Source organism: Glycine soja, chromosome 11, assembly GCF_004193775.1.
Source record: "Glycine soja cultivar W05 chromosome 11, ASM419377v2, whole genome shotgun sequence".
Taxonomy (NCBI): Eukaryota; Viridiplantae; Streptophyta; class Magnoliopsida; order Fabales; family Fabaceae; genus Glycine; species Glycine soja.
Window position 1 is genome coordinate 48,145,042 of NC_041012.1, and position 11,781 is coordinate 48,156,822.

At 35.1% G+C, this 11,781-nt stretch overlaps 1 protein-coding gene and 1 pseudogene across 1 annotated transcript; both read left to right on the forward strand.

The window, feature by feature from the left end:
- Positions 1–226: 226 nt before the first annotated feature.
- LOC114376601 (ATP-dependent helicase rhp16-like) lies at positions 227–7,730 on the forward strand. Its single transcript, XM_028334783.1, has 16 exons — positions 227–450; positions 813–959; positions 1,321–2,483; positions 2,724–2,846; positions 2,948–3,021; positions 3,634–3,694; positions 3,843–3,989; positions 4,068–4,153; positions 4,681–4,750; positions 5,151–5,276; positions 5,434–5,664; positions 6,254–6,358; positions 6,434–6,586; positions 6,886–6,974; positions 7,090–7,170; positions 7,264–7,730. Exons 1-16 carry the CDS (start codon positions 405–407, stop codon positions 7,334–7,336), a joined length of 2,775 nt encoding a protein of 924 aa, XP_028190584.1. The 5' UTR covers positions 227–404; the 3' UTR covers positions 7,337–7,730.
- An 833-nt stretch (positions 7,731–8,563) lies between these two features.
- LOC114374770 lies at positions 8,564–10,743 on the forward strand (annotated as a pseudogene).
- Positions 10,744–11,781: the final 1,038 nt, after the last annotated feature.

Below are 11,781 nucleotides of genomic sequence, written 5' to 3' on the forward strand. Positions count from 1 at the left end.
GACGCGTCGCGAGAGAAAAGTTAAAAGAGCAACCCATCGTTGACATCAAGATATTTACACCGTTGATGGTATATACTCGTGTCATTAAAATATTTGGCCATCTTTTATCCGTTGGTTTATTACTTTATTTTCTAGTGTATGATGATCAGCACCGTAGAGGATTAGAAGCCCCTGACGTTGAACTTCGTGCGTGGCGCTTCCAATGTGTACAAAAGGGCACTCACTTCCCGCCGTTTCAGTCACAAAACCGAACCCAGGCACAAAATCCATTTCACTCTTTATAAATAGAGAAAGAGAAAGAAAGGGGAAAGCACTGTTTTCACTGACCAATTATCTTCGTCTCTCTCTCGATTCTTCCAAACGGTGCTTCGATCGGAAACCCTAACTTTCACTTACGTCCGTCAATGGAGCTTCGTTCTCGTCGACGCCTCTCCAATCCTTCAGTTTCCGGTACTCGTAATCTTTCCGATTGTCTTTTTCTTTTCTTTTTTTGTCAGTTTCATAATTTTTTTCTTCTTCTTCTTTACTCTATCTTTTGGGTCCTGACACGTTGAAGTCTTTTTCTTGTTAGATTCTTGAATCTATTTTGTCTTTTTATTGCGCTTTTTTTTTTTTACGCGAAATATGTGTGTGAATAGTTTGAGCGGTGGAAGATTTGAAAACAAGAAGAGTGGCGTGCGATGTTAACGGTTAATTGTGTTGATGAAGCCACTGAATGTCGTGGTTTATCGGTTACGTTTCGTTTTTTTTTTTTTAAATATTTATTTTACCAAACTAGGTATAAACATTGTGAGTGTGAATTGGAAAAACAGGGAAGGAGCAACCACCTGGGGATGATGCTGTTGGGGAAGATGAAACTACTACTGGCAAGGGCAGTAACAATAAAGACAAAGGTGTTGCTGTTATATCATCAAATTCAGATATAGTTTCTGGTCCTGATTCAGATTCTGATTACGAAGGTAAATTTTCTAGTCTATGGTTTTACACTCGGTGAATGTTTTCGATTTATGGCATTCTATGTGGCTTGGTTGCAAGATTTTGGATTTATGCTTCCTTGCATCCTGTGTTTTGAAGCAAAAGGATGTTTCTTGAAATGCTCGAGTATCTGACTTGAGGAAATTTTAAGAGCTAGTGTGTGTTGATATGTATGATTTTAGTTTAACCTTTGTTATTGGAATAGGGGTTGGAAGAAAGTTGTAGAGTAAAATAGCCTGGAGATCTTTTTTTTATCTTTCATCTTTGGAAGAACTTAGAAACCTAATTTTCACTTCGGAGTTTGTCCTGGTGGTATGTCTGAAAATTAAATAAAATTCCTTACAGATGAAGAATTTGGTGTTGGCTCCTTACCTGACTTGAATCAAGATCCTTCAAGCATTAGTGTTTCTAGTGCAGAAGATTATGCTTCTGATTCATCTGATGGTGGCAAGTCTTCGTACAAAAGAGGAAAGGCGCTGCTGTCCAGAGGGAAAAGAAAAAGTTTCAACACTGAATATGGAGAACCAAGTGACGTGGTTAGAGTAGCGGAGTACAAAGATGATGATGCTCAATTTGCAATCTTTCAGGAACTATCAGTTCCGTCTGTTTCTAAGGGTACTAAGAGGAGGAAATATTCAAGAAAAGGAAGAAAAGGAGATTCAAAGCCTGTGTTGTTGTGGAATGCGTGGGAAGAGGAGCAAGAGAAATGGATTGATAGGCATATGTTAGAAGATGTTGACTTGGATAATCATAGTGAGGTAATGAATGAAACTGCTGACATACCCTCTGATCTGACAATGCCTTTACTTAGATATCAAAAGGAATGGTTAGCCTGGGCTTTGAAACAGGAAAGTTCTGCAAGTAAAGGTGGAATACTTGCAGATGAAATGGGAATGGGGAAGACTGTTCAAGCAATTGCTCTTGTCCTCGCCAAACGTGAATTTGAACTAGGTTGTGAACCAGATCAATCCATACCATGTTCATCCAGCCTGAAGCCTGCGATCAAAGGAACGCTTGTCATATGTCCTGTGGTTGCTGTCACTCAGTGGGTTAGTGAGGTTGATCGCTTTACTTTAAAAGGAAGCACCAAGGTGCTGATTTATCATGGGGCAAATAGAGGGAGGAGTGGGAATCGGTTTGCAGATTATGATTTTGTGATAACTACGTACTCTGTTGTTGAGAGTGAGTACAGGAAGCATATGTTGCCTCCAAAAGAGAGATGCCCATATTGTGGAAAATTATTTTTGCCGAATAAGTTGATGTATCATCAGATTTATTTTTGTGGTCCTGATGCTGTTAGAACAGAAAAACAATCAAAGCAAGCTAAGAAAAAGAAAAGAGAAGTTACCAAGGGGAAGACCAAGAAATCTGACAGTAAGATATCAAAGAGTTCTAACACGAAAAAGGAAGAGGAAATGTGGATGGATGAAGAAGATTTAGATGCACCTGTGCGTAGCGATAGGTCAATTCTTCATGCTGTGAAATGGCAGCGGATCATATTGGATGAGGTCAGTTGTAAAAATAGATGTTTTGTATCTTTCCATTGTTTTTATCAGTATCACTTTCTGTATTTCTATAAACACAAGTTTCCTTTCTTGTTTGACTATAGCTAGTACTTATCTTATGACTGATATTGTTTACTTTATTGAGGGTATGACCATATGAGTTTATGAAGTAATGGTTGTAAATTTGTAATTTACTAAAATTTGTTCATGCTTCTATTCTATTGACCAGTTTTTCTTTGTCAGGCACACTATATAAAATCTAGACATTGTAACACTGCCAAAGCAGTTCTTGCTTTAGAGTCTACCTACAAATGGGCGCTAAGTGGCACCCCCCTTCAGAACCGAGTTGGAGAGCTGTATTCTCTGGTAATTTTGCAGTCCCCCCCACGACCCCACTTTTTGCTGAAAATTTGTAATGTATCAGGTTTGTATTTTAAAATATTTTAATTGCAATTCTTTGTATGCAGATACGGTTCCTGCAAATAACTCCTTATTCCTATTACTTGTGCAAGGACTGTGACTGCAGGATTCTTGATCATAGGTATGATAATTTATTATATCAATGAAGCTGTGTGGATTAGTAGGCACTAGTTGTGCATATGAACTTGATGATTGATATATAAATCAATCATTAATTTTTTTATTATTTTTTACCCATCTTGAATGCATGGAATATTTCATTCGTTCCTCATGTTATTTATGTCAATTAGAAAACTGTTTCAGTGATTTCATGCAGAGCCTATTCTCTAGTGACTGCCACTCATTTGGAACAGACCATTTGCTATTTTTTTTGGAAGATATTGTTATACCTATAAGCAGTTTTGTGGTTTCCATAACATTGGATTCTTCTTTTGGCTTATTTCCAATATTGTATAATCATGCTGTGTGTTGTTTGCATGTGTGTTATAGTATAATAGGGTGTAGTTTTTGGTATGCCCATTTCTTTCTGATTTCTCTTGGTAAGTTAATAAAAGAAGATTCTAGATATGGATGAGGTGGCTACTGGTTAGTAACATATTATATAGTATAGGAGTTATCATTGTAATAACATACATGGACTTGAGCATACATGCACATGTTGTCATACATTTCCAAAATGGTTGTGTTCTTCTTGAATTTTTAATTATTTGCTTATGTTGATTCCTTTGTACAGCACTAAAGAATGTTCAGTTTGCACCCACAGTTCTGTGCGGCATTTCTGTTGGTGGAATAAAGTAAGTTCCGCAGTTTGTTAGTGCTTTTTTGTGTTCATCATGTTAAAGGGGATATACAAAGAGGAACCAAATCTGCATACTGCAACATTGTGGAAAGTGTTTCAGCTGATATGTTTACATTTTTTACTATTTTTTTAATCTTGATTAGTATGTTGCCACACCAATTCAATCTTATGGAAATGGGGATGCTGGGAAAAGAGCCATGATATTGCTCAAACACAGAGTTTTGAAGAACATAGTATTAAGGCGCACTAAAATAGGCAGGGCTGCTGATCTTGCACTTCCACCTAGAATTGTAAGTTGTTTTCTTTGTGGTTGTGTTCAATTTCAAATATTGAAAGAATGCATGCTTATCTTGTATACATTCTTGCAGGTTTCATTGAGAAGGGATTGCTTGGATATTAAAGAGCAAGATTATTATGAATCATTATACAATGAAAGTCAGGCACAATTTAATACGTATGTCACATTCTTTTTCTTACATACAATGAAAATATTGTCAAGCATATTCTTCATAGAAAAAAGCTATTGGTAGGTATGAATTCCAGGACTTAATCACGTTATTCATGAAAAGATCATGAAAGTAAAATTAATCATCCGTAGTAATTCCTTTTTGTTAACATAGGTAATCTGATGAGTCAAAACTTTGTAGACCATAGTGTTCCATCTGAAAATTTTAGCCTAACATGTGGCTAGTTGTATTTGTTTTACCTTGCCTTGACTCAATGGATCATTGCCAAAATGATGTGCATTCATATGGTTGTGTGGACATTGCAGAACTATTCATTGTATGAAAAATTGTTTCAGAATTTTTCCCCCCACTTTTCATTTCGAAGGAGGAGGCAGTAGAAGAGTTGTTGACATTGCCATCCATCTATTCTGATTTGGCCTTTGTACAATTTCAAAAGTTGTGTGCTAAGACTTTTATTATTTAATGATTACATTTATCCTGGCTTAGTTTCATTGATATCTTTTATTATTTACAGATATATTGAAGCAAATACTCTGATGAATAATTATGCTCATATATTTGACCTCCTCACACGACTGCGTCAGGTAATTGTTCTATTGGAAATAAAACATTTTTTCTGCAATCCATCTTCTTTTCTCTTTCAAGTTTGGATAAATGTTGATGAAGATCTTCTTTATGATCATGGACATGTTGAAAATATTGGCCTTATCTGTAATCATCTCAAACTCAAATAACATAACTTTCAAATCTTGTGAAAAAAAACTTATATATTACTGCTATTAGTAAATTTTTGTGCACATAATAATGACCAGCTAAAAAGTTGTTGTGGAATACTTTTCTTTTAAAACCAAATAATTTGTTTGAAGCTTCTTATTAGATATTTTATGTATAGTGCAGCCCTTGCCTTTGATGTAAGAACTGGGAAGTTTCCCTTATTTGCTAAAACATTCCAGATTTGTATTTTCCTCATGCCTAAATGTACAGGCAGTTGATCATCCATACCTTGTGGTATATTCTCAAAGTGCAGCATCAAGAAGTGGAGTTCTGTCTAATAATGTTACTGTTGAACAAGTTTGTGGCATTTGCCATGAGCCAGTTGAAGATGTTGTGGTAAGTTTTTATTTTTTATTTTTTGTTAAAACAATTTTTCTGATTGAATTGTTTCATTTTATTTTCTTTGATTTCTATCTAGTTATATGTTTCCCAAAACTGTTTTTTTTTTTTACCTAATTTTATTGTGTTAAGTATCAAGTCATTATTGTTTCAGGTTACCTCCTGTGAACATGCATTTTGCAAGGCATGCTTGATAGACTTCTCTTCTTCCTTGGGACGAGTTTCATGCCCCACATGCTCTAAGTTACTTACTGTTGATTTAACATCCAACAAGGATGTTGGGGATCAGGCTAATAAAACAACAATTAAGGGTTTTAGATCCTCAAGCATTTTGAATAGAATTCGCCTTGAGAACTTTCAGACAAGCACTAAAATAGAGGCTCTGGTATGTATCACAAAGTAGTTAGTGACATGTTTTCTGTTTTTTCCATGGGTTTAAAAGTATGAGTACTTCAGCTAGCTTTTGGTTTCTTTAGTCAATGCTTTTCCTTTAGTTTTCTAAAGCTTTGGTTTTAGAGTGATAATGGGGACAATGTGATGGATGGCGAATTGAGAATTATACAGGCATGCCAAATTTGTTTGAGGACAAATATTAAAAAATGTTGATAAATGGAGTTGACAATCTGTAAAGGTTGAAATGTATTATGCATTCTTGGAATTTCAAATGAAGATGGTTTGGTAGGAGGATAAAAATAGTTAGTAAATATGATTTCTAGCTTCTTAAAAGTTCCCATAACTAGCTTATTTACTGAAAGATCCAGCAATTGATAGGAAGGTGAACATTGAGAATTTTGTTGTTGCTTGGGAGGCAAAGGGAAGGTGTGAGAAACTAGCATTAGGCTAAATAGTAAGCTGAAAAAAAATGCTATAGCCGTGAATAAAAATAATGCTATTAATTAGTTCTTTACTTCAATATCTTCTGTTCTATGCTTACCTTTTACTATCTTGCTTGACTTCTACCTGAATGGTTGTAGAGGGAAGAGATAAGATTCATGGTTGAAAGGGACGGCTCTGCCAAAGGGATTGTTTTTAGCCAATTCACATCATTCCTGGATCTTATAAACTACTCTTTGCACAAGGTAATTTAATTGTCAGCTTCTGTTTGATTAATACACCAAATTGCATTGGGATGATATGTTTTGTGCTTGTTGCAGTCTGGAGTATCTTGTGTTCAGTTGAATGGAAGCATGTCATTGGCTGCTCGGGATGCTGCCATTAAGAGATTCACTGAAGATCCAGACTGCAAAATTTTTCTCATGAGCTTGAAGGCTGGGGGTGTTGCACTCAATTTGACAGTAGCTTCACATGTAAGCAATCCTATTTTAATTTTGTCAGTCTTTTGGTATTCTGCTGTTTGGAATTTTAAATTGACAAATACGCTGGTTATTTACGTCTTTTGTTCAATTTTCAAGAGGTTAACCTCCAATCTTCATAGGAGCTACTTTTATTTGAAAATGAAAATAGTTGTACCTAAATTTGCTTGCAATTAAGGTATTTGACTTAATTATATTCTTAATGTTTTTGTGGCAAACATATTTTTACTCATCTCTCAACATTGTTAAGCTTTAGTCGGTTAATTGCGGCCTTGTTTCTTGGTCATGGTCAGGTCTTCCTTATGGACCCTTGGTGGAACCCGGCTGTGGAGCGCCAGGCTCAAGACAGAATTCACCGAATAGGGCAATACAAGCCTATAAGGTTTTAGTTCTTTTTCTCTAGCACTTTCAAATTTGAACAATTAAGAAATGGAAAAGTAGAGTAAAAAATACAGATTGGTCCTTTCTTCGTGATCTAATCCTTCTCTTATGCACAGAATTGTGAGGTTTGTCATTGAAAACACAATCGAGGAGAGAATTCTGAAACTGCAAGAGAAGAAGGAACTAGTGTTTGAAGGGTAAGTGCGATCACTGTGATGTAGAACAGGGTTGAAAGATGCTGAGCATCTTGTGTTATGTTGACTTTTTTTTTTAATCTTTTCCCTTAACAGGACTATAGGTGGCTCTTCTGATGCTCTTGGGAAATTGACAGAGGCAGACTTGAGATTTTTATTTGTTACCTAAGCAGGCTTGTTATCTCGACCAGAAATTTCTCGATGCTTCTGGTCATTCATTTTGCAGAACAATATTTTTTATTTATATAGAAAAATTGCATTAGTTGTAAATTATTGGCCCACCCTAGTTGCCACAGCCCAAGAAACACAGCACTGTACTGTTGAAAAGTGGATTTTCAGCTTCAGGTTTTCTATTTCAATCGTGGAATTTTTAGAAAATTTATAGTAAACTTCATGCGAGATATAAAGATGCCAGATGATGTAGCTTACTGTTTTTTTTTTTTCGTTTTATGGTTTATTGGAGAAACTTTTTGAAGTTCGAATAAATGACTCATTCATGCTGATAAGTGAGAATGCAGAACATGGTACATTAGTAGTTACGGAGTGGAAAGGTGTTAGTCGAATTTGGTCTTTGTATTCATTTGCAACAACCTTCAGCAATTTTGTTATTTCCTTCATTCCTTTTATTTAAGCGCTCCTTCATTTAGTTGGTTTAGCATTTTATCATTATTCTGAACTTGGTTATAATTACTTTAGAATTTCTATGTAATTGCATCTTATACCTTTACATGTATAATTAAGATTATTTAGTGAAGTTTTTACAAAGTACTCTATGCAACATTAGTTTTTGGTGAATTTTGCATTGAAATAGTTGGAAATGATAGTATTTTAGTCCAAATTAATATAAATTCACTAAATCATGGATGACATTTATTGAATGAGGAACGAGAGTTGTATTAAATATTTTTTAGAGTGGTGTATTTTTATTTCTAAAATGCTAGCAATATGTAGGTTAATATTTTCAGGTTATTATTTTGTTGTTTCATGGGAAATGCTAGCAATTATATCTTTTTGTAGGTTTTATTTTTAAATTATTAATTTCTTACATGAATATTTTAACCACTTAAAGAATGCATTAGAAAAATAGTTAAATTAATGTGCCGATTTTCTATTCTTTTCTTTATTTTTTTTTGTTAAAAGTTACTATTTAATTTCCATGCCTCTTGTTAATTTTCATTTTTTTTTCAAGTTACACTTGTTTAATTTAAGTGGAAAATATTCACTCCACTTTGTTTCTTTGTAAACATTACCATTTACATGTTTAATTTCATAATCCTTCCAATTTGATGCACGTAATAAAATAAAATAAAATAAAGTAGAATGTGAAATTGAGAAAAGAAAAATGCATGATTTATGAAGCATAATACATAGCAAGTAAATGGATTATGGATGTAGAATAAGAAAGGAGGAAGGTGGGAAGATGAGTGTTGACCGTTAGGCAAAGGGAGGGAAATAATGAAAACGCAGTATTGAAATGACGGCTATATCCTTCTTCTACCGGCATTATGTCGACTCCTCCGAGTTGTGCTCTACACGCACTCTCACACTGAAGCCACGCGCTCAAATCAAATCTCAAATCTCACCCTCTTAATACCCCTCACTCCATTCTAGGGTTTCTGTTAACGAACAAATAGAAAAACAAAATGTTGCAGCTTCTGTACGCGGTGATATTTGCGGAAATGTTCGTGATCGTGAGCTTCCTCTTCAAAACTCCGGCGAGGAAGCTGGTGATCGTCACATTGGATCGGCTCAAGCGCGGTCGCGGCCCGTTGTCGTCAAGACCGTCGCCGCCACGCTGCTGGTGGTGCTCGCTTCCTCCCTCTACAGCATCGCAAAAATCCGGCATCGGAACCTCGATGCTCCCGTCGCTAACCCCACCGACCAAGTCCTCGTGTACAAGCACATGCTCGAAGCTTCTCTTATGGGTAAATCTAGTTTCTCTCTCGTTTATCTGTTACTTCGGGGGATATTCGATGCTCTCAAACTATGCACTAAGCAATGATTTCGAATTCCAAGTGTATATCTGAAGAATGAATTGATGGTGACTGTGATACCCTAGGGCTAGAGCTTTGTGATATCATATTTCAGATATTTATTATTTACTTGTGTATTACCTACTTATTAATAGTAAAAAAAATCTCTTAAAAAAATTATATAATAAAAAATCGTCTAAGCTATAAGTTTAGTTTATTTTTGAAATAGTCGTCTTTTATATTATTAGTAAACAACTAAACATGAAAAAGAACAATAGAGATAAGTGTATGCGTGTAAAGAGTTTCTAAATCCAGTAATAAACCATTATTTACAAATGTTTGTTTGACTTTTTCTCATAACTAACTATTTTGAAATTCATACCAATAGATAGATTTCTGACTGCTTGATTGTGTAAAATTTATTACAGTGTACGAAAATTAAATTCAAAGAATAATTTTTTTACTCAAATCAAACTACCATTAAACATATATTCACTTTTTAGTTTGACTGTCATTTTTTTATCTGCAAAATAATATCATTTTTTTAGTTTAATTATCATACACTATCAATGTATATAAAAAATTATTTTTGGAATATAAAAGCCAATAATTTTTCTTTAGCAAATATATGATTAGATGGCAGGGTAAAAAGTAAAAACTGTTACTCTGTCAATGCATTTTAATTAAATTCTTCATTTTTAAGGAGAAAATAATTTTTATCTACGATAAAATTGAACCAAATGCTGAAATGCACGCTAAATATATGGACCAATTTGTTTGATTTGAAGGGTTTCTTTCTTGTATAATAGTTGTGGCATTTGATTTGTTGACATATGAAGATGTGAGCAGGGTTTGTGCTGTTCTTGTCTCTGATGATAGATAGATTGCACCATTACATAAGAGAGCTTCGGTTACTGAGGAAGGCCATGGAGGCTGCTAAGAAACAGAGTCGAAGTTTTGAGGGTGGCAAAAGTGTCAGTGCAGCGGAGCACAAGGCATTGGTGGAAGAAATCGCCATGTTGAAGCCCAAAATTGAGAAACTAGAATCTGAGTGTGAGATGGAAGCAAGCAAGGCTAAGGCTTTGGAAACTGAGGTGGAGGCTCTTAGAAAGCAATCTGAGGGGTTTCTTATGGAATATGATCGCCTCTTGGCAGACAATCAGAATCTTCGGAGTCAGGTGCAGGCTATTGACCACAGCTCTCCCCATTCTGTTAACAAAAAGAGCATGTGAAGGTTCAGATATGCAGAGCAATTTTCTCCTTTGATTCAGATGTTTCTGCTTGGGTGGTGTGTGTTTGAATAAGTTAACCAGGTCACAATAGAAAGAGGAGAGAGATGTTATGCGGATTGAGTGAGTTGATTATTCTTAAAGCCCTGATTTAGACATATATGAATGTTATTAGGCCATGTTTGCAGCATATATGATAAGGATAAGATAATAGAATGGGCTAATAGTGTAAAAATTATACTATCAAATGTTTGGTGTTATTAACGTATAGACTTTTTGTGTATACAAATATAAATTTTATGAAGTTATCCCTTTATGTAAAAAGTTGAGTAAAGTATACAAATAAAAATCTCCCATGGTTTTTGCTCTCTTGATTCTCTCACATTGTAAAGTTTCTTTCAACTTAAATTCTGATCGGTGTTCTTTTGTTTTATGTTTTGGGGAGGGCATGGGGCATTGCGCCATGGACCAGACAAACGGGAGTTATGCCAAGTAACACACTCAGAATGGGTTTATATAGCTTAAGATGGATTGAAGATTAATTTCATCGTTGCATTATTGCACAGGCCTTAATCAGTGAACTTGGGACACAAAGGTTAACATTCATGCTTGATGTGCTATCAAATGAATGGATGCAATTGAGTGAAATACCAAAAGGGTTACTATATTTAATTAATGGCAGAAGTTTCTTCTGTTTATGGCGATTGCATAAACAAGTTTGTTCATATGGTCATTCTAGTTTTTGAGTAGCTCCTGACAGCAAACAACGACGTAGATAGTGTATAAAATTTCAGCTAGTTCGTATTGTAGCGCGTCCCCGATGCTGTTCTTCCTCTGCATGTTCCTGTTAATTTCCCTTATTTAAGATCAATCAATGAATATAACTAAAAGAGAAAGACTTAAAAAGGAAAATGTGAAGATTGTCTTGGTGTCTCTCACTTTTCTCAACACTAAACTTCGTCTAACACGAATAAAAAATTGTGAAGATTGTCGCGGCCTCTCGGGTTCAAGTTTTCGTTTTGGTTCATTGTCATGGATACTAACGACAACTGTATTTGATTGAGGTGAATATTTGGACCCAAAATATGCTATTTTCTGTCAGCTCACTAACTAGTAACTGGGCTGAATTGGAAACAAACTTAGACCTCATCTTGGCGTGTTGTTTACATGCATACATATCACCTAACCCTTCAAAAGCCAACCCAATTCAATGGAATTACTGCCACATTTTTAGATTTTTTTACCATGTAAACTATATAATACATGAGACTTCATCATAGACTTTTTCTTTAATGAACTATTTACTGTTATACACGGTAAGTATTTTTTTTATGGCTAGAAAAACCCACAATGTTCGACAATACTTAAATCATATTCCACCTGTTCTTCCCCCATCTCTTTCTACTAGTGGT